The 27,402-nt window shown below is 49.5% G+C and overlaps 2 protein-coding genes across 2 annotated transcripts in view; one reads left to right on the top strand and one right to left on the bottom strand.

The window, feature by feature from the left end:
* Positions 1-7,711, top strand: part of Baz1b (bromodomain adjacent to zinc finger domain 1B) — a 58,944-nt gene extending 51,233 nt beyond the window's left edge. Inside the window, exons 16-19 of the mRNA XM_055605818.1 lie at positions 2,005-2,123; positions 4,256-4,386; positions 5,452-5,555; positions 5,718-7,711. Coding sequence (XP_055461793.1) covers positions 2,005-2,123; positions 4,256-4,386; positions 5,452-5,555; positions 5,718-6,075 — 712 coding nt within the window. The 3' untranslated portion in view covers positions 6,076-7,711. The remainder of the gene's footprint in view (positions 1-2,004; positions 2,124-4,255; positions 4,387-5,451; positions 5,556-5,717) is intronic.
* Positions 7,712-11,044: 3,333 nt separating this feature from the next.
* Fzd9 (frizzled class receptor 9) lies at positions 11,045-13,679 on the bottom strand. Its single transcript, XM_055606165.1, has one exon. It carries the CDS (start codon positions 13,552-13,554, stop codon positions 11,776-11,778), a length of 1,779 nt encoding a protein of 592 aa, XP_055462140.1. The 5' UTR covers positions 13,555-13,679; the 3' UTR covers positions 11,045-11,775.
* Between the last annotated feature and the right edge of the window lie 13,723 nt (positions 13,680-27,402).

Here is a 27,402-nt window from a genome sequence, read left to right as displayed (position 1 = left end):
TGTGTGTGTGTGTGTGTGTGTGTGTGTGTGTGTGTGTGTGTGTGTGTCCTACAGAGGTCAGAAGAGGCCATTGGATCCCCTGGAACTGGAGTTGTGATAGTCGCAAGTTACTGTGGGTGATGAGACTAGAACCTGGGTCTAGCAAGAGTAGCAAGTACTCTTAACTGCTGAGCTGCCTGGTTTTGTCTGCTTTTCACTGTCAGCCCTGTCCCCCCTCTATCTCCCCCCCCTTCTTGTTTTGGTTTCTGTGTAGTCTTGAATGTCCTTCAAGTCAGAGATCTGTCTGCCTCTGCCTCACGGGTGCTGGGAATAAAGGTGTATGCCACCATGATGTTTCTTCTGGGGACCCCCCCCCAACACACATTTTAATTTCTGTTTTGTTTTTCACTGTGTGTGGATATTTTAGCTGCTTCTATGTCTGTGTATTATATATGTGCCTGATGGCTGTGGAGGCTAGAAGAGGGCACTGGATCCTCTGAAACTCAAGTTTCACATGGTTGTGAGCCTCTTTATTATAGATGCTAGGAATCAAACCTGGATGTACTGAAAGAGCTGCCAGTCTTTTAACTCTGAGCCATCTCTCCACCTCCTTGCCACACTTTATTCTCAGGTAGCAATAGCATCTCCTCCTGCCTTTACCTCATTGCTTACTTCATAGCTGCTTACAGGTAATCACTGCTGAATAACTGCAGCCAATTCATTGACTTCCCTGCTCATGCTTACTGTCCTTTCCCTGCTGTCTGTTTGGACATGAACTTCCCTTCATTTATTTCACAGTTATTAACTAGCCAAACATTATCAACCCAGTGTCAGCTGTCTTTGAATCAGTCTCCTCATTCTCCCATGGCCCCTACTGCTATTCTTCCCACCTGTCTTTCATCTGGGCTTCTTTGGTGGCTTTCAGCCCCCTGCCCCGTCTGTGGCCTCTCACTGGTAATTAGATCATAACGGCATACAGAAGACATAATTGTTCTGAAATTTCCAGTCTTCCTGTTGCCTTTAAAATAAAGTTCAGGCTCCTCATTCTTACCTTTGAGACTCTTGATACATTGGATTTTTTTTCCCGCCTGTTTGTGTGCTTGTGACAGACTGTATTATTGCTGTCTCTTATGCTTCCCGGCATCCGGCATCCTGTCTGTCCAGTGGGTAAACTGCCTGGGGCTAAGCTAAAATTGCATTGCCTCTTTCAGAAGTCCTTATATCCTTAGAATGGATGGCTCCTCTTCTGAGCAGCCCAGCTTTCAGTCTTGGGAACAGTGCCAACACCCACCTCTAAGCTAGCACCCTCTGGACTACCAGTGCCCTGTGTCAATACAGCCAAACCAGCATCTTTGAAGGCAACTAATATTTTCCCAATTACTGGTGTTGCTTTCTACTGGAAATTTGAGGTTGTGAAAGGGGATCCTTACAGGGACTGGGCTGTCTCTGGTAAAGGGCAGAGCTGTTTGATCCCAACCACACTTTAACAGCCTTGCTGAGTTAGTTCTCACTTTCCCTCTACCACCTCCTTCCCATGTACAGACAGGAGGCATGCTGATCTGAAGTAGTGCTTTAGTGCTCTTCTGAGCTGGGATTAGTTGCTTTGTTTTGTGGTCATCTGCACAGTTTTTATTTCTGGAATAGAGCCATCAAGGTGTGCAGTAATACCTGTCTGAGCTCTTAGTCTCAACCCACCCCAGAAGTGGGCAGCTTTGGTCTCTGAGATACTACCTTATATGGCTTTTTGTCAGACAAAAGTAATAGTGTTCTGTACTGTTTATGTAAAGGTTTTGGGTCACCTCCTCCCATTGATGCCCCCTAAGCCCTTTTAGGCTGAGTAGAGGAAAACATACTGCTGAAGCATAGTAGAAACTGCTGACCTACACTCAGGGTCTCTTCCCTCACTATCAGCTTAATCTGGTCCAGGAATGGAAGTGTTACAGGGATCCTGTGAGGTTTTAGCTCTCCTAAGCCACTCTGAACTAAACTAGAACTATGTCTCTACTTGGCTTTTCCTTCCCATAGGAATTACACTGAAGAGTCTACCTCTGAGGACAGTGAAGGTGATGAGAGCAGTGACGAGGAAGAAGAGGAAGAAGAGGAGGAGGAAGAAGAAGAGGATTATGAAGTAGCTGGCTTGCGGTGTAAGTGTCCATTGTGGTATAGTTGCCTTCAGTCTCTCAAACTGACCAGAGAAGCCTGACTGGCAAGAGAAATTCAGCATTGCCATTTTTGCTTTCTTCTTCTCTCTTAGGGCAGTGGGTTACTGACCTGCCATTTGTCTATATTGGTTTTCAAGATGGTTGGGGGAGGAGGGCAGATGGGGTTGAGCAGTTAAGAATCTTTACTCTTCTAGCAGATGGCCAACTAGTATCCATGTTAGGCAGTTTACAGCTGCCTATAACTCCAATTCCAGGATATTGAGGATCCTTATCTAGACTCTGAGCACTTTCATTTATGGGCATGTATGTACTTGTGCACACAGTCTCACACATAAACATATAATTAAAAATGAAATATTTTTTTAACATGTAGGTTAGAAGGTGGGTTGGTCTTCAGAGCATCAGCCCACAGTAGATCACTTGCTCTAAGATTTAGGGGAACAGGGTTTCAAGCATGTTTGTGACAAGGTTGCTGCTCTGGCCTCATCTGTACATAGCAACAGTGGCCAGGGAGGTCTTTGGCCTGTGGTGCAAGGCTGGTTTCAGAGAATTGTTTTGCTTTTGCCATCACATACGCTGACTGATGCACCCCAGAGTGTGCAAACCTCGAGCTTTGCTAGCATGGAAAGAAGAGGCTGGTTTTCTGTAGTTTAGTCATAGGGATGTTGGAAAGGCTCAAGTGTTACCATTGATGATGCCCGTGGCTCTGGCCAGCCTTTCACCAGTATGCTTTTTATAGGCAGGTCTTTTAGTGGAGCTCTAAAGTATTTTCCCTGCTGTGAGAAGAGAGCAGGCGTTTGGATGGCCATTTCCTACTACAGTGGTGCGGTGGTGCATCCTGTGTCCACGTGCTCTGGTTTCCATGTCCATCTTAAGTTCTTTGCTCCCTCACACTCTGCACAGCTATTCAGTGATCTTTCCCATCTTGGTCTCTGTTTTGGGACAGGAACTCACTGTGTCACCTTGGCTGCCCTGGAACTTGCACTGTAGGCCAGGCTGGCCTCAAATAAATACACAAAGATCTGCCTGCCTGTTTGGGCCTTCTAAATGCTAGGATTAAAAGTGTATTTCCAAAGTGTCCTGGAATACCTCCCCACTGTTGAGATTACAGACATGTACCACACACTGGACTGCTGGTTCACTAGGTTGTGAAGAGGTGTGTTAATTCTGTTTATTTTTATGCTACTGATTGTTTCCCACCTCTACTCCATTGAGGCAATTGTTATATCTGGGCTTTTAAGGTTATTGCCTGCCAGAAGAATCTAGAAAGTATTTGGTACTTCAGAGCCCTTAGTGTCCTCAACTTTTCAGGCCACCAATGTCGGTTCCCTGGTGCGATTTCGGGCCTAGCACCCAAGCTTCAGCTTTTCCCCTTCCTCATGAACCTTGTTCTGGAGCTAGAAGCCTTAAAATAGCCCCTGAAGGGTAAGCATGGTCCAGAAATAGAATGGGAAGCACATTCATTGGTTCCTCACATGTCTGCCTCTCTGAACACATTCTCTACCCAAATGTCTTCTCCCCCCAACTCAGGAAGGTCATAGAAAATGGTCTAGTGGAGGAGAGGCCTTGAGCTAATCCTTGCAGAGAATGTTCCCAAGGGCATCCCAAGGAATGTTGTTTCGCCTGTCCCTGAGCACCACCTGTCAGCTAGAGTCATGAGTAGTCGTAAGCGCCTTCAAAGTTTATTCTCCTCAGGGATTCCAGGCAGGGCTCCTAGGGAAGAGTCTTCAGTGACATCTTGGTTTTCAGAAACGTGAGAAAGCAGGTCCTAACTGGGATTTGCAGAATGTTCTGGCCCATTGTGTAAGCAAGAGCACTGGGCAGTGAGCTTAGGGTAACTAGTAATTACAAGACAAGGTCAGATTCCCTTGTACACGGAAGTACGTGCATTCTCTTGGACTAAGCCTGGGCTATAAGAGAGCTATAATGCCATGTTAGCAAACTTGTTTCCTTTGGTCCTGCAGAGACCTTGTTCTGAATATAACTGAGCCAAGTGGACATAGGATAGAAGTACAACCCCAGAAAGTCACTGCCTGTTGGCTTGGGTGGTCTCGCCCTTCCTTACCACCATGCTACTCTCTGTTGCTCTTCTCTGAGTCCATGTTTTGTTTCAGTGAGACCTCGGAAGACTATCCGAGGCAAGCAGAGCGGCATCCCTGCAGCAAGGCCAGGCCGACCACCTGGTAAGAAGTCACATTCTACCAGGAGGTCACGGCCAAAGGATGACACAGAAGTTGATGAGCTGGTAAGAATGACTTAGCCTCTTCTAGTCTTTGTATTCTTTTATGTTCTAGTCCGCCATGAGGAATTCACAGTGCAACAGGTGGGAGCCTCCCCTCCCCTTGGGTTGGGGGCTGAGGCAGCAGATGGATGGGCTCTGAGCAGACTAGGCAGCAGGCCCTCCAGGAGCAGCTATGCCCGGCATCCTGCCTAGCCTGTAGACAGTCTCCTGTAGTTAGCAGCAGCCTGCAGCTCATTAGGAACTTTAAAATAGTATCCATGTGTCCCTGGTGAGCCCAGAGGGGTGGGCCTCCCTATGGGAATGCCAGCAATGCCAGAACACTAACTGCTCAGCTTCAACTACAGTTGTTATGAGGACATTGCCCCCACCCCTATGTTCATCGGCTGGTATCATTTTAGTAGTTTAGTTTTAATCTCACTTGAACTTGAAAGAACAGAAGAAAGTACTCAGGAACCGCCTTGTCTTTACAGATCAGTTTGGGCTTTAGGACATAAAATAAGTCATTAGGTAGAGAAACAGTCCTTAAAGTTGCCGATACCGTGTGTAGTTCCAAATTCCGGGGTTCCACCTGGTTGTGGCTGCCTTGAATGGCATCCCACTCCATATCTCCTTAGCCACCTCCGCTGGTGGCCAATTGAGGAAGGGAGCTACAGCTCCTGCTTTTCTTCCTAAGTATACCCTATCCCACGAAGCTGCCTGCTAGGGTCAGCTGCTGCCTTGCCTTCTGCGATTGCTTGCTTATGCCCATAATCCCGGATCCATCTCTCACAGGATTAGTGGCCAGTTGCTGTGGCCTCTCCAGCCACACACTCTCTGTTTTGTTGATGGGTACTTGCTGTCTGCTCTCTGCTGCTTCAGTCACTGTCCCTAACTTGAGAGCACCACCCATCTTGAAGATAACCCAACTTTGATGCCCAAGAAAGTGATGAAACTTTACCCTTTTTGTTTTAGCAGAGAGAGAGAGAGAGAGAGAGAGTGTGTGTGTGTGTGTGTGTGTGTGTGTGTGTGTGTCTCCTGTCTACTCTTTTACTGCAAGTCCTACTGGCACTCTGCTTTCTTTGGTGCTAGGTACTTCAGACCAAGCGAAGCTCAAGGAGGCAGAGTCTGGAGCTGCAAAAGTGTGAGGAAGTCCTTCACAAACTGGTGAAGTACCGCTTCAGCTGGCCCTTCCGGTGAGTGCCCCACCCCTCAGGCTACCCTGGCCCCTTACTTTTGAGACAGCCCTTAGAAGATGAACACACCCATCTCCTAGGTTGGATGATCCATGGCTGCAAACATCTGGGGCTGGTGGTGCCCTGGCCTGTGCATGTTTCTCATTTGAGGTTTTCCTACAGGGAGCCTGTGACCAGAGATGAAGCTGAGGACTACTATGATGTGATTGACCACCCCATGGACTTCCAGACCATGCAGAACAAGTGCTTGTGTGGGAACTACCGATCTGTGCAGGAGTTCCTCACTGACATGAAGCAAGTGTTTACCAATGCAGAGCTCTACAACTGCCGCGGCAGCCATGTGCTGAGCTGCATGGAGAAGACAGAGCAGTGTCTGCTAGCTCTGCTGCATAAACACCTCCCTGGCCATCCCTACATCCGCAGGAAACGCAGGAAGTTTCCTGATAGGCTCGCTGATGATGAAGGGGACAGTGATTCAGAGTCTGTTGGACAGTCCAGGGGACGAAGACAGAAGAAATAAAGAGGCAGGCCCTAGTGAGGGAGCCGAGGAGGGGCGATAGGAGACCTCCAAGGGGTGTGGGAGAGGCAAGAAAGCTGGGAGAACTTAAAGGGGAAGTGACTGTGGCATCTGGATATGCCTGTCATGCCAAGCTTGGGCTTTTTCTGCAACTCCCCGTGGGGCCTTTTTCAAGCAAAGCCAAGCTCTTGGAGAGTATCGTACTGGCCAGGTGAACTCTGCGCAGAAAAGCTAGCAGCAGAACTTGGGCCTTACCCTGGGTTCTGAGAGTTGGGAGAAGCCTAGGTGTAGCTTCTCCTGTGAGCTCTCCCCTCCTTCTCTTCTCCTCCTCCCACACCATTATGGCAGTGCCAAGCCCCCTGCTCTCATAGAGGGTGCTTTACTCCACAATAGGAAGGAGCGTCATCTGGCCATGCTGGGTGAGATGTGGATCATTTTGAATTTATATTTATATACAGTCCTATTTCTTTATGTCCACACTGTCTCTTCCTCCTCCCTCTCAGGTGACCATATCAGTGAGTGCCATACAGAATTCTGTGCTCACCAGCAACGCCGGACAGTGTGGGCTTTGAGTTGATTGTGGCAGAGTAGAGGGACATTTTCTGGAGCTGTTCCTGAGTGCCCTCTCCATTGTGGTAGCCCTTCCCCACCCTCACCCAACTCATCGCCTCATAAAAAACAAGGCAAACTAAGGCACTTCCCCATGGAGACTGGAGTCCTGCTTCTAATCATGCTATGACCTTGGCTTTGATCGGTCTGGCCAGAGGGGTGTTGGAGCCCAGCCCACCCACAAACCAGACAAGCCCTTAGGGAGCCGAAGAAGAGCAGGAAGAAGTTAAAATGTTTAATTTTTTAAATTGACTTTTGTAGTTATTAAAGTTGCTTGTTTCCGCAGTGATATTGTATAAAGAACATCTTGTAAAATAGTTGTCATCTTGCTCTGGCACATGTACAGTACAGTTTCTATGATACATGTTCGCTTTACTCCCCTCAAGAGAGGCCGGCAGGCAGCAGGATCTAGAGTTGGAGCCCTCTGCCCTGTCAACACTCAACCGTTCTGTGGGTGCCTGTTCCTCCAGGGCCCATTCTGCAGACTTAGTGCTCTTTGCTCCTGTATCTCCTCAGTGGACAGCATCTGGAGGAGGTGAGGAGGGCCAGCTTGCCCTTCGTAGCCAGTCTAGCCTTGTGTTGTATTTAGGCAAAAGTTTGTAGTCTGCTTTCCCTTTTATGACAGATTTTGATAAAAGTACAAGACAGGGTTTAATTTTCTTTACTATCGATTTTGAATTTGAAAGATGTGAGCCCCTCAGCTCTCCCTATTTAAAGAAAAAGAAGCCCGCCCAGTCAGGAGGCTCACCACTCCCAGGACTGAAGGAAGGCCTTCCTGTGACTAGGCACTGGCCTAGTGCAGTGGCTGAGGAAGGTTTCCCTCCACCTCCTGCAGGCTTGGTTAGGGCACTAACACTTGCACGGTGATTCCTGGCACAATTGCCTCCCTGCTTCTTACCCTACCTGGTGTTTTAGCAGAAAGCTGGTGTCCCCACTGCAGTGACATCTGCATGGTGGCTTTTAAATTGTCTTAAAGGAGAAAGGGCCGCAGTAAAGGGTAGACTTGTAATAAATTGGAATTTCAAATAAACATTATGTACTTGTGTTTATAAAGAAGAGACAACTTTGATGGCTCCTTTTTGCTCTTGGGGCAGTGGTGGGCAGGGCCACCCTGGCACGAACAATACAGTGAATTTGTGTACACTTGGCTTTGCAGTTCCGTCCTACAGTTTCTTGGTCTTGTGCTTTTTTTTTTTTTTTTTTTCCTTTTCTTTTTAAATTTAAGTCTGGGTTTGAGTAGTTCATTGCTGAACATCAGTTTGCCTATGAAATTAAAAGGTTTTGCCAGGTCCTCACACTACAGAAGCAGTCCGGAACAGAATCAGACACAGGCCTGCTTGCAGGTTCTGCTGCTGACTTCCATCAACCTGGCTGGCACTGAGCACAAGGGAGAAAACAGCCCTCTCAGACACCATTGTCAGCTCACTCACTCTGGGGGAGCTGCACTCCTGCTCCGTATCCTCACTCGAGTGCCAAAGTTCTTTTTTTCCCTCACTTTAAAAATTTATATTTTTATAAATTACAGTTTATTCACTTGGTATCCCTGCTGTAGCCCCCTACCTTGTCCCCTCCCAACCCCACCTTCCCTCATTTCCTCCTATGCCCCTCCCCAAGTCCACTCCCCTTCCATCTGACCCTAGCCTATCAGGTCTCATCAGGACTGTGCATAGTCTTCCTCTGTGGCCTGGTAAAGCTTCCATCCCCTCAGGGGAAGGTAATCAAAGAGCCAGCCCATGAGTTCATGTCAGAGACAGGCCCTGTTCCCCTTACGAGGGAACCCACTTGGAGACTGAGCTGCCATGGGCTACATCTGTGCCAGGGCTTCTAGGTTATCTCCATGCGTGGTCCTTGGTTGAGTATCAGTCTCAGAAAAGACTGCTGGGTCCGGAATTTTTTGATCTGTTGCTTTCTTTATGGAGTTCCTGTCCCCTCCAGGTCTTCCTATCTCCCCTTCTTTCATAAGATTCCCTGCGCTCTGCCCAAAGTCTGGCTGAGTCTTAAGCATCTCCTATGATACCTTGCTGAGTAGTCTTTCAATGGCCCTCTGTGGTAGGCTCCTGTCCTCTGTTTTCTCCCTCTTCTGATGGCTGTCCCCTTTGCCTTTCTGCATGAGGATTGATCATCTTACCCAGGGTCCTCCTCCTTGCTTAGCTTGGATGTACAGATTTTAGTATGTTTATCCTATATTATATGGCTAATATCCACTTATAAGTGAGTATATACCATGTGTGTCTTTCTGCTTCTGGGATACCTCACTCACCCAAAAGTCCTTTCTTGCCACAGGATATGCCTAGTGGCACCCAGATGGCAATTGAGTGTTAGAGTAGCTATTGGCAGCCATGCCTGTAGAGAGGGCGAGGGAACAGGATCAGAAGTTCAAGGCTGGCCTGGGAAATTTAGACCTTGTTTCAGAAAATGACAATGGCACGGCATCTGCCTGGAACATACGTGCACACTGAGAGATGAATGAATGTCCTTACAAAGAAGAAAACGAAGGTATTCCCTGTATAAAGAATTTCCTAGGAAGCTGGAGACATGGCTCAGAGATTAAGAGCACTGGCTGTTCTTCCAAAGGTCCAGAGTTCAATCCCCAGCAACCATATGGTGGCTCACAACCATCTATAATAAGATCTGGTGCCCTCTTCTGATATGTAGGTACATATGCAGACAGAATATAGTGTAAAATAATAAATCTAAAAATAATTTGTTAGGACAGCCTGAGGGTGTGGCTTGGTTGCAGACCACCTGCCTATCCTGCTTCAGGCCCTGGATTCCATACCCAGCAAAGCAAAAGTGTTCTGTGCAACAAGTATCCAGTTCATATCATGTTTTGCACACATACATTATTCTCAGAGATAACTGCATGCAATAGAGGTTTTGTGATTTCAACAAGATAAAACGTGAAGTTGGAGCTGAGGTTTAATAAAACAGTTTCTAAAACTTTAGACAGCCAAGTGTGAAGAGCGCCTTTAATCTCAGCACTCAGGAGGGAGAAACAGCCAAATCTCTGAGTTTGAGGCAAGCCTGGTCTACATAGTGAATTCCAGGACAGCTAGGGCTACATAGACCCTGTCTCGAAAAACCAAGAAAAAAATTGTTTTAAGGGGCTGTACTCAACAAGGCTGGCTACGTGTAGAATACATCCAGGCACAGTGATCATGATCTTTGTGGGTCTGGGACGATGGCACAGTGGGCAATGGCATGTGCTTTGCAAAGGTAAGGGCCTGGGATGAAATGCCCAGCACCCACAGAAAAAGCTGGGTGTGGGTCAGTGAACTGATAAAGACACCGGACATTCTTTCCTGGCCCATGTACACACACACACACAGAATTTTCAGGACTTTCAGGATGACTACTTGTAACTCAGGAGACAGATGGGGCAGGCCCCAGTAGCCGAAGCCTCCCGAGGACACAGGGTTACATGGTGCTTTCCCAGCCTTCCACACACGTGTGCCTGCTGGGCCAGTACAGCTGTTCATATCCCTCCCTGTAGATCTGCCTTATTCTCACAGCTGTCAGTCTCCCAAGTTCTGGGGCTTGGAGTGGGTGAGGTGGGACCCAATTCCCACTGAACTCAATAGTTCCATGGCTGTGCTACCAAGATGGATGCAGCCCCATCTTCCCCTCCATCCCAAAATAGGAAGAGGTAACTTGAGGCTCCAGCTACCAAAGATTGTTTTTTGTTGTTAGTGAACGGTTTTGTTGATGATGTTAATGCTGGTTTTTTTTTGTTGTTGTTGTTGTTTTTTTTTTTTTTTTAAGACAAGGTTTCTAACTTGCTAAGCAATAATTCTTTTCAAAAAAAAAAAAAAAAAAAAACCTCAATGGGGGATCAAAGGTTTGTGGGAGTTGGTTCTCCTACCAAGTAGGTTCAAGGGATTGAACTCAAATTAGACTTTGTGGCAAGCAGCTTTACCTGCTGAGCCATCTGACCTGTTCTCTCCCTTTATTTTTATTTTTCATCCAAATAGCATCTCATATATCAGGGTAGAGGGTATATGTCTGATCTTGAGTTCTTGATCTACCTGCCTCTACTTCTCATGTATTTGAATTACAAACATGCTACACCATGCCTCTCTTAAGCCATGCTAGAGATGGAACCCATTGCTTCATGCATGCTAGACAAGTACTGCCAACTGAACTACATTCCCAGCTCCCAGCAGTCTTCACAGATAATGAGGTCAGGCGTTCTCCAGACTCAGTTGAGGGGATGACTTGGAAACAGTCTGACCCCTCGCTTTCTTTATAAGAAACATCTCATTACATTTATTTATTTGTGTAGTGGGAGGGAGTTGTGCCACACTGCAAATGTGGAGGTCAAAAAACAGTTTGCAAGTTGGTTCTCCCACCATGTGTGTTCCAGCTATTGAACTCAGTCTTGGCAGCAAGCCCCTTTATCCACTGAGCTATCTTGCAGCCTTGAGCCCTTTATTTTCCAAAGCAGAGTGTGAAAAAGAAAAGCTTACCTGTTTCCCCAAAACAGGCTAGATGACACTTGCTAGGGCTGGAGGCAATCATGTCACACCCGGGGACTGCTGGAGTATTCATGAAGGTATCCTTATTCCACTTCAGAGGCACATACACACACACACACACACCTCAAGCACAGTCTAGGATTTCTATAGTGCACCAATGCCCTATGGGGGAAACTTCCTTCTTCATAGGGAGCCAGAAAACAGGTTAGCTGATGAACCTCGTGACCTCTCACCCCCAGCTCTGTTTATGAGGTTGCTCTCCTTCCTGTCTTGTCTTTCCTCTTTCCAGCCCAGATAGGACACAGCAGTGCCACACGAGGGTTTATTCCAGTCACAGCTTCCAGAGAAATGCCACAATAAATTACATCATTAAATAAACTCCGCACTGGACCCTGCCCTCTTCTGTCCCTTCTTATCCTAGGACTCTCTGGGGACTTAACTAGGCCCACTCCCTCTGTGAAGAAAGACAAGGCCCTGAGCCTTACTGGGTCCCCACCCTAGTCCTCAGCCCCCTGTGTCTCACTTGTCTGACCTTGACAGCTGGGCAGCTGTTAGTCAGCTGTCTCCGAAGGGGGAGGGCAAGGAGGAAGCAGCCATAGCCCATAGCCCAGTCTATGTCCTAGAGGTGTGTAGGGTTCTCCAGAGAGGGGTCTGCCTTAGTCATGTGCAGGACCACTGTGGGGGCCTTGTAGTGGCAGTGGGTACCACGGCCATAGCCCCCTGTGGCTCGGCAGGCCTTGGCCCGGGCTCGGCCAGCTGCCATTTTTCGGTAGCACAGGCTCTGCCAAGTCTGGAAAGTCTTGGAACTCCATACCCAGACTCCACTGGTGATGCCCACCACCAAGGACATGAAGATTTTGAGCATGAACACAGCCACAGTGGGCACCGAGCCCCCTGGCAGCGAGCAGTCTCTCCGGCCGCCAGGCACCGTGGCAGCCGTGCAAGGCTGCTCTGTGGCCCGAAGGCGCCAAAAGTCCATGTTGAGGCGCTCGTAAACATAGCAGACTATGACGCAGGTGGCCGGCACTGTGTAAAGGATGGAGAAGACTCCGATCTTGACCATCAGTTTCTCCAACTTCTCTGTGTTCGTGCCGCCCGTCTTCATGATTTTGCGGATATGGAAGAGAGCCACAAAACCGGTCAGGAGAAAACTGGTGCCCAGTACCAGGTAGCAAGAGAGGGGTACCAGCACAAAGCCGGTGAGGGCTGCCGGGTCCATGCTGGCTACATAGCAGAGGCCGGTCAGCTCATCCCCAGCCACCTTCCGCAGAGTCAGGACCACGATGGTCTTGAGTGCCGGCAGACCCCAAGCGGCCATGTGAAAGTAGCTGCCGTGAGCCTCGATGGCCTCGTGGCCCCATTTTTTGCCTGCAGCCAGGAACCAGGTGAGAGTCAAAACCACCCACCATAGTGAGCTGGCCATACCAAAGTAATAGAGCAATAGGAAGACCAGGGTGCAGCCTGTGTTTTCCAGACCCTCCTGGATCACATACAGAGCCCCTGCCTCCTGGTCGCAGGCCACACTCTGCGCACCTGCCACCGCTCGGATCAGGAAGGCCAAGGAGTAGACGTTGTAGCACATGGAAAGAAAGATTATGGGGCGCTCGGGGTACTGGAATCGGTGAGGCTCCAGCAGGAAGGTGAACACGGTGAAGGCCGTGGAGAAGAAACACAGCGCAGACCACACAGCCATCCAGACGAGCGCGAAGTCCTTGTCGCGCCGAGACCAGAACACCTCGACGCCCGGTCCGCAGCGCGGAGCGCACGAGCGGCTCTTCTCCACGTACTGGAACTTCTCCGGGTTGTCGCAGGTGCCACCGCTGCCGGGACCTGGGGCCGAATCTCCCGGCGGCCACGCGGGCCGAGGGGCCACCGGCAGCATGCCCAGGCCCTTGTGAGGCTCTGTGGGGCCCGCGGTAGCGTTCTCGGGCGCCTCCATGCAGAGCGCGTGCGGGTCGTTGCGCGTGGGGAGCCGGGAGCAGTCGAGCGAGTCCGGCCAGCCGAAATTGAATTGCTCCATGATGGGGGCGCAGCGCAGGCGAGCCTGCTCGCACATGGGCCGGCAGGCGGGGATGGGAGTGGAGACCTGGTCCGTGCACATGGGGGCGTAGAGCGAGCAGAGGAAGAAGCGCAGGTGGCTGTGGCAGCCGTACTGCACGAGAGGCGCGAACTCGGCCAGCTGCGCGGCCGCTTCGCCCTGCGACGTGTGGCCCAATAGGTTGGGCATGCGGGTCAGGTTGTAGCCGATGCCCCGGCACATGGGGATCTCCATCGCCTGGCACGGTGCGGGACCACGGCCGCGCTCCGGATCGAAGCGGCCGATCTCCAGCGCCTCGCCGCCCGCCGCCAGCAGCTGCCACAGCAGCAGCGCCCCGCGGAGCAGCGGTGGCACGGCCATCGCCCCGCGGCGCCGCCGCCCGGGCTCACTCGCGCCGCTCCATCCCGCGTCCCGGGCTCTGCGCGCCACGTCGCGGGCCGCGCACCATCTCCAGGCCGCCCACGTGTGTCCCGCAGCGTGCGGCGCCTTCGGACGAACCGCCGCTGCGGCTACCGCCGCTCCAGCCAGAGCCGGCGTAGTCTTCGCCGCCAGCCACCGCAGCGCCGAGCCTCGAGGGGCGTGGTCGGTGCGAGGACACGCCCAGGGACGGGCCAGACTCCCCGGGCACGCCCCCGCCGCGCTTTAAAGGTGCCGCTCCTCTCTGCCACGCTGGAGAGGTGGTGGGCGAAGTCCCGGGACAGCCTTGCACTCGTTTCTTTACTTTCCTATGCAGAAGTGACAGTGCACGGGAACACAGCCGTGCGTACCCTCCCAATGTCGGCTGCGAGGATCATCTCAAGGTCTGCAAGGCAAGCTCGCTGCGCAGGGCCTCAGAACCCAGGCGGGACCTCAGGCTCACCTTGAACCCCTGATCCGCCTGCCTCGCAAGGGCTGCCGCCCCATTTTACGCCACTCGTTCTAGGAATGGAACTCAGGGAGCCTCATATATTTTAGGCAAGCACACTACCAACGGAGCTGCATGCTCGGCCCCCGCTCTGATGGTTTTGTTTTGTGTTCATAACATTTATTGCACACACACCCTGCCTTGTGGATGTTTGGGTGCATGGTGTGACTGTGTACCTGTGTATGTGTGTATGAGACATACAAGCGCGGGCATGCACACTCACAAAACTGTACGTAGGGGAGGACAACCTGGGGAGTCAGTTCTCCCCTCCACCGTGTTGGACCTGCCCACTGAACTCCGGTTATCATAGCTGAAGTTAACTGCCTTTACGCTGAGCCATCTCTTTGGCCCCTCCATTTGTTTGTTTTAATTTGTAAACTTTTTATCTATGTGTATGGGTGTTCTGCCTGCATGTGTGTCTGTACATCAACTGTGTGCCTGGTGCCCTTAGTGGCCCAAAGAGGGCTTTGGAACTGAAGCTGTGAAGCGCCATGTGGGTGCTGGGAATCAAACAACTACTCCTCTCAACCCCAGATCCATCTCTCAAACTCCCCATTTGTTTGTGTCCGTGGTCCAAGCTGGACTCACACTCATTATGTAGCAAAGAGTGACCTTGGACTTCTCACTCTCCTGCTTCTACCTCCCAAGTGCTGGGATGAGAGGCTTCTGGCCCCTGAGCCAGGCATTTTATCATGAAACTTTCAGCCCTTATGATGGCCTTACAGGAAAGCCTGTGCCCACTGGACAAGTCTGAAGGTGAAGCTATTTACTCCAACTCATACTTCCTAGGGATCAGGGCTGGCAGGCACACTTAAAGTTGCCTGTCACACACACACACACACACACACACACACACACACGGAAAGACAAATGACCAAGTGTTCCAGTTTGACCAATACCCATACACTACAGTAAGAGCTGGGATTCAGGAAGGAGTTGGGACAGTGCTGATGGCCACAGTGAGAAAATGGGGCAGTCATTTCCCACTATCTGTCAGCTCCCCGAGAGCCAAGCTGGAGCTGGGCAGGGAGAGACAAAGGAAAACATATGCTGTCAGTGGCACGCAGCCCACCCCTCCACCTCCGAAAAGACTCAGGGGCTTTGTGAAGATGCAGCCAGCCCTGCGCCAGATACAGCCCCTGGGAGTCCCACACACAGGGCTGGAGACATGGTTGAGGCGGTAAAGTACTTGCTGGGCAAACAGAAGGACCTGAGTTCGGATCCCCCAGCACCCACGAACAAAACCAGGTGGTGTGGTACACACTTCTTCATTCCACTGCTGGGGAGGAGGAGACAGGAAGATCCCTGAGGGTGATGCCTTCCCTTCTTCCCAACCCCCACCCCATGACCTACCCTCAGTCTTCCAGTCTCTAAACTGTTTTGTTTTGTTCTTTCATTTCATGAATACCTCAGGGCCTTTCCTCTCCTGTTCCACCTATCACAGGAGGCTTAATCATCACCTCCTAGGGACAGTCCCCACCTCTTCTGGAGAGAGTTCAGGCTCTGCTCCGGGGCTCCCAGTGTGCTTACCCACCCTATGAGCCCTCTGTTCATCTTTCCCTTCCTTTTTGCAGAACACATCAGGCACTGCGGTCAGGGATCTCTTATTTCTAATCTCAAGGCTCAGCCCTGCCTCCTGGGCAGCTGTCAGAATGACTGGGAGTTGTCCCAGTCCTCAAAGCCAGCTAGGAGGCAGAGATGTCCCTGCCTCCCACTCCAGGATGCAAAAGAGTTGGGGGCCCTAACTCTGGCAGCCCTAGTGGGGGGGGGGCACTCTAGGGGCCTGTGGGATGCAAGGCCTGCCTGTCACCATGGCAACAGCCAGCTCCTGGGAAGTCAGAGGTGTATGGGACATTCCCTGCCCCTCAGTGCAGATGTTGCTGGGGAGAGAAGAGAAGAGGCCCCTTGGGCTGCCTGCCCACCCAGCCAGCTTTGTTACCCGATCCCTCTCCTTACAAAAGAGGAACAATACCTCAGGCACAGGCTGAAAGGGAGACGATTTGAAGGGCAGGGATGGAGGGAGGTCACCATCAATGCCCACCCCACTGGGAGCCCCTGGAAGCTCCACCTCCCTGGAAGATGCCAGCCTTCCTAGGGGCCTTGGCTGGGGGCCCACTATGGGAAGGGACAGGCTTCTGTCCTGAATTCCCACCCTCACTACTCCTGGCCCCCAACCTTCCCAGAGGCCTTTGTTGCATTGTAACCACCAATCACCATCCCCCAGACCCCACCTCAGCTCTGATTAGCCTGTCAGGATGACTCCCACCCCACACCCCAGTCTAGAGAGAGCAGCTAGCTGCTCTCTGGAGCCTGTTTCCCCTACAAAACCTGGGGGTTTCAGGAGGAAGGCACCATGCCATACCCCCACAAGGCTTTGGCGCCTGGCCTGGAGTAGGCGCCTATAAATGGCCATTGTGTGAAAAGAATGTCTGAATGAGAGGGGTCATTAAAATGCTTAAAGAAAGCTGGGAAGACAGCTCAATGGGTAAAACACTTGCCGTGTAATTGTGAGGAGTGTGAGGACTGAGTTCAAGTCTCTGGGCCCACGTGAAACCAGGTGTGGTAGACAGCACCTGGAACCCTACTATTCTCCAGGGAGATGGGAGGCGCAGACGGGAGAATCGCACAAGCCAGCAGGCCAGCCAGCCTCGTTCACAGAACAACAAACAACAGAGCCCCACTCAAGCCCAAGCTTGCTCACTGACCTCTATGAGCTGACTGCATCCACACACACAACCTCCCAACACACGCACACACACTTAAAAGAAAAGCTGCCCAGGTGTGGTGGCACACGCCTTTAACCTCAGCAGGGGCTGGCAGCCTCCTGAGTTTGAGGACAGCCCAGTCTACACAGTGAAACTGTCTAAAACAAAGGCTAAGAGTATTTTAAAAATTTGTTACATATATTTATTTATGGGGGGATTAGCATGTGCCTGCCCTGGTGTGTATGCCACAATGCAGGTCAAAGGTCACCTTACAGGTTTTTGGTTCTCTTCTCCACTGTGTGACTATTGGGGATAGAACTTGAGTTATCAGGCTTGGCAGCAGGCACTTTTACCCAATAAGCCACCTTGCCAGCCCTAAAAGACACTTTTTTTTCTTTTTACAAATGGTTATTGATTTTTTTTTTTTTTAATTTTTATGTGTGTATACCTGTATAGGGGTATGTGCACAGGAGAGCTAGGACTCTCAGAAGCCAGAAGAAGACATCAGACACCCAGGAGGTGGAATTACAGGCGGCTGTGAGATGTTTGACATGGGTGCTGGGAAGCAAACTCAGGTCCCCTGAGAGAGCAGCGTAAGCTCTGAGGTGCTCTCTCCAGCCCCAATCTTCTTAAAAGCCGGGCATGCAGACCGTGCTGACACACATCCCTGATGCCAGCACTCAGAGGCAGAGGAAGGTGGGTCAATGTAAGCTGAAGCCAGCCTGGTCTACACAGTAAATTCCAGAAGAGCCAGGGCTACACAGTGTGGCCTGCATCTCAAAATTTAAAAAAATCGGCCTGGCGACACAAGCCTGTCACCAAAACCTGCCACAGCTGGAAGCCGGGGGTCAGGGCCTGAAGAGGGTGCCGCTGGCTTATTCTTCTTCCTTTATCTCTTCTTCCTTCCTTCCTTCCTTCTTCCTTCCTTCTTCCTTCCTTCCTTTCCTCCATCCCTCCCTCCTCCCCCCCTTTCCTTTTTTTCCATTTTGGCTTTGCCTCCTAAGTATAAACCATATTGAGGGAAATTATTGATGTTATACCATAAATGACAAATCTGTTTTTCTTTCTAAAAGTTTTGGGGTTGTTTGCTTGCTTCTTTTTTTTTGTTTTTGAGACAGGGTCTCACTGCTTAACCCTGGCTGGCCTGGAACTCACAATGTAGACTAGGCTGGTCTTGAACTCACAGAGAAGTGCCTGTCTGTGATTCCGAAGTGCTACAATTGAAGGCAAGAAATACCATGCCCAGCCCTAGGATTTATTTTTATTTATGTGTCTGTACATGCACATGAGTGTAGGTGCCTGTGGAGGCCAGAAGAGGGCACGAGAGCATCCTGAAACTAGAGTTACAGATGGTTGTGAGCAACCTAACATGGCAACACAGCTGAGTCCATCACAAGAGCAATATGCTCTCAACCACTGAGCCATCTCTCCAGCCCCAATTACACACTTTTTTTTTTTAGATTTATAATTGACTTATTTACCTTGGACCAGGCAGATGTTTCACTTACATGGTCTCAATATCCTCACCATCTACTTCCTGGCCCCCACCAATGCCATCTGCCATAATCATCTTCAACTGGACTACCTTTCATCCATAATCCCATGGCACTTATTTTTTTATCTTGGCCTTTTCATGCCATTCTTGAAGTCCTTCCTTGCCCCAGCTGGTGTTTTCTCCAGGCTAACGCATCCTGGTGTCCTCCTTCCTCTCCTCCCATCCGTCTCCAAGTTACACACGTTTTAAGAAAACAACCTGAGTTTTGGCATATGAATATACTTGTGAAATCATTACAACACTTGGTCCAAATAACAAGTATCTTGCAGCTAAAATGCAAATGTTGTAGTGCAAATTAAACTGTGAGTCACCAGAACAGGCCAATGTATCAACAACTGTTATACATCAGATGTAGGATGTAAAGAGCTTAAGTATAACCACCATTTGTTTTATTTTTTTAATTTTTCTATTATTTTGTTTACATCCTGAGGGTGCCCCTCTCTCCCCTCCTCTCAGTCCTCCTCACTGCCCCTAACCACCATTTATTAAGAATTAATTTGCATCTCATTTAATTCCCGTAATGCTTTATAAAGTAGTTTGCATTTACGTGTGTATGTGTTTGTGTGTACCTGTGTTGCATTTCATAAGCAGCGTGGGTGCTAGAGAATTAAACTCAGGTCCTCTTGCTTACAGAGCAGTATTCTTACCCACACTGAGCCGTCTCCCCAAGGTGCCTATTATTGGTTGTAGTTATTTAATAAGGAAACTGAAGTATAGAGGGTCTTGAAGCTTTCTACCTATGAGTAAGTAGAAAATCCCAGGATTTTGCTTATTTATTTATTTGTTATTGATTGACATACCGTGTAGACTAGGCTGGTCTCAAACTCACAGGGATCTCCCTGCCTCTGTATCTGAGTGCTGGGATCGAAGGCATATGGCACCACACCTGGCTCTGTTTGTATATGTTTTATTAGCATATATCAATTATATATAACCACATAAGCATGATCTCATATAAATTTCCATATACATAAATAATGTACTTGTGTGTGTGTGCAATCAGATGTTATAGCACTTGTGTGGAGGCCAGAGGACAGACTGCAGACTCAGTTCTTTCCTCCCACCACGGGGTTCCTGTGACCTTTCCTACCTTTACAGAACCCAGCATTTAACCTATCTATCTATCTATCTATCTATCTATCTATCTATCTATCTATCATCTTTCTATTTATTTGTGTGTGTATTGGGTGTACATGTCATGGGGAGAGTGACATTAATCTATTTATAAATTTGTTTATTTATTTGTGTGTGTCTATTGGGTGCATGTGACATGGGGAGAGTGTGGAGATCAGAGGACGACCTATGTGAATGAGTTCTCTCCTTTCACCATGTGGGCCAGGGAGATCAAATTATGTTGGTGATAAGTGCCTTTACCTGATGAGCCATCTCAGTGGCCCAAAGAAATGGTTTTTTGTTGTTGTTTTTTAAGATTTATTTTATCTGTTTGTTTGGAGATAGGGTCTCCTTGTGTTGCCCTGGCTGGCCTCAAACTCACAGAGACCCATCTGGTTGGATTAAACAGCTATGCCACTAAGTGGCTTGTTCTTTTTTGTTGTTTGTTTGTTTTTTAAAATAAAAAATGTTTTGTTTTGTTTTTTATTTTCGAGACAAGGTTTCTCTGTGTAGCCCTGACTGTCATAGTACTTACTCTGTAGACCAGGCTGGCCTTGAGCTCAGAGACCTGGCTGCCTCTGCCTCCCAGGTGCTGGGATTAAAGGCTTGCGCCACAGTACCTTGATTCTGGACAGGAGACTTTAACTGAGCACTTACTCTGTGCCGGGTCTCCTTTGTGCCCCCTGCAGTCTGTAGCCCTCACTGCATATGTGGGGACTGTGGCTGTGGAGTCAGGATGGTTCAGCTAACATCTGTAAGGAGAAAAGAGAAGCCAGAGACGTGATACTCTCCACCCTGCTGAAGCGCAGTCTTAATCAGGAGCCATGAAAAGGGAAAAAAGAAAAGGGAAGGGTGCTCAACATGAGCAGTGTGGGTGCACAACTAATTCCAGCAGCAAGCTGAGGCAGGAGGATCACCGGTTTCAGTTATCCTCAGCTACATAGGGAATTTGAGGTCAGCCTGGGCTTCATGAGACCCTGTCTTTTTGGTTTCTTTTTTGTTTTTGGAGACAGGGTTTCTCTGTAATTATCAGCTCTGGCTGTCCTGGAACTCTCTTTGTAGACCAGGCTGATCTCTGCCTCCCCAAGTGCTGGGATTACAGGTGTTTGCACCACCACACCCGACTGAGACCTCTGAAAGACTCTACCAGAGGTATCAAAGCAGATGCTGAGACTCATAGCCAAACTCTGGGCAGAGCGCAGGGAATCTTATGAAAGAAGGGGAGATAGGAAGACCTGGAGGGGACAGGAGCTCCAAAAAGAGAGCAACAGTACCAAAAAAATCTGGGCCCAGCGGTCTTTTCTGAGACTGATACTCCAACCAAGGACCATGCATGGTGATAACCTAGAACCCCTGCACAGATGTAGCCCATGGCAGCTCAGTCTACAAGTGGGTTCCCTAGTAAGGGAAACAGGGGCTGTTTTTGTCTCTGACATGAACTCAGTGGCTGGCTCTTTGATCACCTTCCCCTGAGGGAGGAGCAGCCTTGCCAGGCCACAGAGGAAGACAATGCAGCCAGTCCTGATGAGACCTGATGGGCTAGGGTCAGATGGAAGTGGAGGAGGACCTCACCTATCAGTGGACTGGGGGAGGGGCATGGGAGGAGAAGAGGGAAAAAGGGTGGGATTGAGAGGGGATGAGGAAGGGAGCTACAGGTGGGATACAAAGTGAATAAATTCCAATAAATAAAAATAAAAATAAAAATCTGTTTTTCCAAATGGTTAAAAAAAAAAAAAACAGCAAGAAGAAAGACTAGAATGAGGAGAGGGAAAGAGGAAATGAAAAAGGGGGGAAAAAAAGGGAAAGAGGAGGGGGAGGAAGAAAGGAGGAGAGAAGGGGAGAGGAGGGGGACAGGAAGAGGGAGAAGGAAGGAAGAGGAGGAGGAGGGGGAAGGGAGGGAGAGAAGCATCAGCGAAGGCTTTGGTGGGGTAAAGCGGAGGCACCCAGCCAGGACTGTGGGATGCCCCTGGGGCAACCGAGAGCCAAGGAAAGCTTTTAAAGGGGCGAGCGCCTTCCAGCACCGGGACAAAGAACCAGACTCTTCTGGGGCAGGCTGGGGGCGCTGCTGGGAAAAGGCGTGGGCGAGCACGAAGGCCAAGTGCAGCCTGGCTGGGCTGGGGGAGCCCCCGACAGTCCCGGCGGGAGGCGCCCGCCGCTGCTCAAAGCAGCTTTTGTGCAGCTGAGCCTTGAGCGAGCTCCTGTTTCGTTGAAGTTGGACGCTCCTGCTTATTTATCCAGTTCAGCAGCGGCCCAGGCGGCTGAAAAAAAAGTCTCAGCTGCTGAGTTAGCGAGGAGGAAAGAGGCCTTGCCAACTTCCACAGCCCTCCCGGCCCAGAGGGGCCTCAAAAAGCTGGGCAGGGAAGCCTTAAGCTGCCCGAGGTCCCCGGGATGCCCACGCTCCCTGAGGCTGAGGGTAGCTCCCAAGGCCTGAGGTCCATCAGCAAGCCTTTCCTGCAGGACACTAGTCCTCTTTGGGGTGGCAAATGGCCCAGGGTGGGGGTCAACCAAGTGGGAGGGGCACCCAGCCTTTGCCAGGCCTCGTCTCATCCCAGTAACATTTGCCAGGGCCTGGCTGGGCTTCCTGGCTTTATCAAAGATTCCTCCACCTTGCCTGGCCAGCTGCAGGAGGCCATCCCTAGGATGCAGGAGCTTTGCTGTCCCCAGCCCCTTCTGAGTTCTTTCCAATCTAGTCCGAGCAGTTATGGGCTTGGAAAGTTAGTGACCAAATTCACCAGGTCCTGGTCTGTGGAGGTGGATAGTACCAGGTGACCACGTGCCCAGCTCATGTCAGAACTTCCCCTGTGATCTCAGAACCCCTTACACAGAGGCAGGAGGAGTGGCATGATTTCAAGTCTAGCTACAGTCACACAGCAAGGTCCTGTCTCAAAGAGGGAAAAAAGAGGTGGGGTGTGTGTGTGTGTGTGCATTTCTGTGTGTGTGTCTGTGTATGTTTGAACTGTGTCTCTGGGTGTTTTGTCCCTGTGTGTGGGCTTCTGTGTGTATGTCTGTGTGCTTGTGTTTGTGTATGTCTTTTTGTGTCGTGTGTATCTGTGTGTATGTGTCTGTATATGTGTCCGTTTCTGTGTGTGTCAGTGAGTGTGATACCTCAGTAGGTAAAGGGGTTCGCCTCCAAGCCTGAGGACCTGAGTTCAATCCTGGTCACCCACATAGTGGAAGGAAAAGAAATACTCTGGAAAGTTGTCCTCTGACCTTCACTCCTAGCTGAGGCATGGTATGTCACCCCAAATAAATAAATGAACAGAGAAAGAAAGCTAGGTGTGGTGGCACGCCTTTAGTCCCAGCACTCAGGAGGCAGAGGCAGGAGGATCTCCGAGAGTTTGAGGCCAGCCTGGAATTTCCTACATAGGAAATTCCAAGGCAGGGTTACACTCTGAAAACAAAGAAAGAAACAAACACAAAAACAGGTTGGACATTGATGTGGGCCCCCGCAATGATGTTAACTGTGGGAAGTGTCTGGAGATGGCAGCACCTGCTCGGTGAGGAGGTAAGTGGGAAGTTAGGTCCTGGAAGCAGGGTAAAGGCTCTTCACAGTGGTGTGAGGGTTCTTCACAGGGGTGTGAGGGCTCGGTGCAGTGGTGTGAGGGCTCTTCACAGTGGTGTGAGGGTTCTTCACAGTGGTGTGAGGGCTCGGTGCAGCGTGTAAGGGCTCAGTGCAGCGGTGTGAGGGCTCGGTGCAGCGGTGATAAGGAACTGGGAGGAAGTTGGTTATAAAGCAAATATTCACACTCAGTGCTGAAAGTGGGGGTCTAAAGAGACAGGATGGTGCAGGCCTGTGGTCCCAGGTGCTCAGGAGGCAGAGTCTAAAGAGAATAGAGATTTCAAACCATGTCTGGGCTACAGAGTGAACTCAAGGTCAGATGGGACAATTCAGTGAGACTCTGGTAGTAAGTCAACTTGGAGGCATATCAAGGAAAAGATCCTGGAAGAAAGTGAAAATCCACTCGTGAGTGGTAATCTCCTGAAGAGTCAGTCCAGCTTGGCTGGCAATCACCTGGCCAAGGGACCAACTCTCAGGAAGGCAGGTTCTCCCAAAGCCATTCTGAAGAGGTAGGAGGAATAATTAGCCCTTTAATGAGACACACACTTTTTCTTCCCAGAATTTCTGCCCCTAACTCTGACAGGGTATCTCTCCCTCTTGTTTCTGGTCTGCCCATGCTTTTGGGTGCTGGCCCCAGAGCCTAAGTGTGCTTTCCGTGAACTCTGGGCTTTGTCATTTTCTCTCCAAAGCTCCCCTCCTGGACAGGTCCACCATGTGGCTGACCTCCTTGCTGATTTAACTCAAACAACATGACTCCTTCTCCCTCTCCTCTCAATTTCCTTCCTCAAGGCAGCTGCTGAGATCTGCAGTTCACCTGCCTTGCGGTTTCTCTTTCTTGTAGATTTATTTATGTGTATGAGTGGTTTGCCTGCATGTATGTGTGACACCTGTGTGCCTGATGCCTTCTGGGGTCAGAAGAAGGTGATGGATCCCCTGGAACTGCAGTTCCAGGTGTTCAGTCCTTTATACTAGCAACAAGTGGTCTTACCAATTGAGCCAACACTCCAGCCTGGGGTTTTCTTTAAAACTCTCATAAAATCGTCCTTGAGCTTCCATTTGTGTCTGCCCTTAAATACTTTAACTTATTATTATCATCATCATCATTATTATTATTTTCGAGACAGGGTTTGTGGAGCCTTGGCTGTTCTGGACTTTGTAGACCAGGCTGGCCTTGAACTCACAGAGATCCGCCTGCCTCTGCTTTTCCAAGTGCTGGGATTACAGGCATGTGCCACTGCACCCAGCTTAAATCCTTTTATTAATGATAAAATATTGGTCCCAAGAGGGGACCCCAATTTCCTCAGTATCACTGTCTCAAAATAATTAGTAAAAGGGATCAGATTGCTGTGGCGGCATGTGCTTTCAATCTCAGCACTTGGGAGGCAGAAACAGGCCCATCTCTGTGAGTTGGTGGCTAGCCTGGTCTACATAGTGAATTGCAGGCTAGCCTGGGCTACACAGTGAGACCTTATCTTGAAATAGGTTTGGGGGCTGGTGACATAGCTCAGCAGAACAGGTTCAGTACTTGCCTAGAATCCATGAAGGGCTAGATCGTGGCTTAGAGGCTCTCTTGCCGAGAACCAGAATTCAGTTCCCAGCACCCATGCCAGGTGGTTCACATCCAGCTCCGGGGGAATCCAATACTTCTCAACCCTGAGGGCACCTCATCCCTCATGTACCTACTCCCACTCCACATGTACATACTTGAAAGAATACAAAACATCTTTCTTTCTTTCTTTCTTTCTTTCTTTCTTTCTTTCTTTCTTTCTTTCTTTCCAAGAGCTGGCATTTTGTTCAGTGGCAAGACTGTTGGTGGTGACAATGTATTTCACAGGGTCTCTGGCCTTGAACTAGATGGGATCCTCCATCTTCAGTGCCTGAGTGCTGGAATGAAGGAATTGCACTAAGAATGATTTCTTGTGTGTGATAATTTCTAGTACATCAAAGAGTGTGGACAGAGCTAAAAGGACTCAGTGGATGGAGCTGCCTGCCACCAAGCCTGACCTGAGTTCACTCACCGAAACCCACAAGGCAGAAGGAGAGCATCAACTCCCCTGAGCTGTCGTCTGAAATCCAAGCGCATGCTCTGCCATGCATGTGTCTCTGTCTCCCCTCCTTCAAGCAAAATCAGAAAAAAAAAATGTAAACAAAAAACAATAGGAAAGAGTGTAAGATGAGTATTCTGAAGGCTGCAGACATGGCTCAATGGATGAGCACCCTTGCTGTGCAAGGAGGAGGACCAGAGTTCAAAACCCCAGTACCCACCAGAAAGTCAGACATGGCTGCAGATCCTTTTAACCCTTGCCAGCATGATGTGCTGGCTATCACATACTCAGAGCTTGAAGACCAGGCAGCTTAGCCACAATGGCGAGCCCCAGGCTCAGAGAGAAATCCTGTCTCAAAACAGGGTGGAGATGGGCCAACAAAATAGCTCAGTGGGTAAAGAAGGTTGCTGCTAAGACTGATGATCTGGATTCGCTCGCTGGGCCCCACTCGGTGGACGGGGAGAGCCGGCTCCCACAGTTGTTCTCTGACCGCTGTCCGTATGCTGTAGCATACTCCGTCTCCACCCCCAACAATAAGCCTAATCTCAAAATAGCAATAAATCCCTTAAAAATTGGAGAGCAACAGAAAAAGACACTCAACGTGCTCACCTGGTCTCCACAAGCACACACAGCACGTGCGCACACACATGCCCATTGTGGCCCATTTCTCACCAAAGAATCAGTTCACATGACATTTCCTTCCTTCTGATTTTTAAAACAAGTAGAAGCATTTTGGAAAACCCTAGAAGTGTGTCAGCCTTTGAGCCTGGTGTCTAGTGTCCTGAGAGATGGGTCAGTTGCTCTGGCTTCATTTGCATTGCTGGTTTCCACAGGTGTACACTCACCCATATAGATTAACTCATGTCTTGTCTTTTCTTTTCTTTTCTTTTTTTCATACAGGGTATTATGTAGCCTAGGCTAGAACTTATTATGCAGCCAAGGATGACTTGAACTGTTGATTCTCCTGCCTCTGTATACTGGATGTTGGGATTATAGACAAGCACCACCACACCCATTTTCTGTGCTATAGGAATTTGAACTCAGGGCTTCCGGAAAACTAGGAAAGCCCTCCACTAATCGAGCTAGGTGCCAGCCCAGATTGTCTGTTTGTTGGAGTTTTGAGACAGGCCTTTACTTTGTAGCTCAGGCTGCACCAGTGAGCGACCGCGAGTGCTGGGGTTACAAGCCCATTTCGGAAGGTCTGTGGGCTCTGTCTTCCAACTGAATAGACCTGGCCATCACTATGCCTCCCTGGTCACTGGGAGGAGTGACCCCCCCACCTCAGTCCCTGGGAGAACAAAGCAGCTTAATGTCGCCATAGTCCAGCGCTTGAAGATCCAGATGGACAGCAGAAAGTAAGGATTCTTGGGAGCTGATGTTGTGGACTCCATAACCACACATGGAAACCCAGGCATTTTGTAGAATTTTAAAAAATTAACTCTGCTAGGTGGTGACAGTGACACAAGCTTTCAATCTCAGAACTCAGAAGGCAAAGGCAGGCGAATCTCTGAATATATATATATATATATATATATATATATATATATATATATATGAGTTTTTATATATATATATGTATATAATATATATATATGAGTGTTTTACCTGCATGTATGCATGTGTACCACAAGCATGCCTTGTGACCATCTTGTTAGAAGAGGGCACTGGATCCCCTGGACTGAAGTTACAGGTGGTTGTGAACCAAATTGGGGTGTTGGGAACTGAATCCAGGTCACCTGACTCGCCAGCTTCCATTTTTATTAATCTTCAGAGGTAAAGGTGACATTATTAGAGCCAGGAGGTGGTTGTGCATATTTTTTAATCCCAGAAATCGGGAGGTAGAGGCAGGAGGCTCTCTGAGTTTGAGGCCAGCCTGGTCTACAGAGCAAGTTCCAGGACAGTCAGGGCTACAGGAGAAACCCTGTCTTGAAAAAAATAATAAAAGTAAATTTAAAAATCAAGATAACATTATCAGAGCCATATTTAGGGAGTAACTGGGTTGGCAGTGTGCTTGCCTGATGTATCGAAGTTCTGGGTTCCCTCTTCAGTGTCACATAAGCCAGGCGTGATGGTGCATGCCTGGAATGCCCGCACTCAGGACAAAGAGGCAGGAAAGCAGAATCCAATGCTGTCTTTGGCTATATAGCAAACTGGAGTACAGCCTGAGCTACACAAGACTCTGTCTCCAAAAAAAGGGGGAAACAAAAATGAGTCCAGAGTACAGAAAGAATGAAGGAGGTTGCTGTCAGCAGAGGTGCATGGTGGGGACAGGAGTCAGAGAAGGGGACTGTGGTATAATGGACAGGAAGACCTGAACTGCATGCAAG

This window comes from Psammomys obesus, unplaced genomic scaffold (genome assembly GCF_907164565.1).
Source record: "Psammomys obesus unplaced genomic scaffold, mPsaObe1.curated_primary_1811, whole genome shotgun sequence".
NCBI classification, from domain to species: Eukaryota; Metazoa; Chordata; class Mammalia; order Rodentia; family Muridae; genus Psammomys; species Psammomys obesus.
Note: the sequence above shows the minus strand (reverse complement) of the source record. Positions and strands in the feature narration are given on the sequence as shown.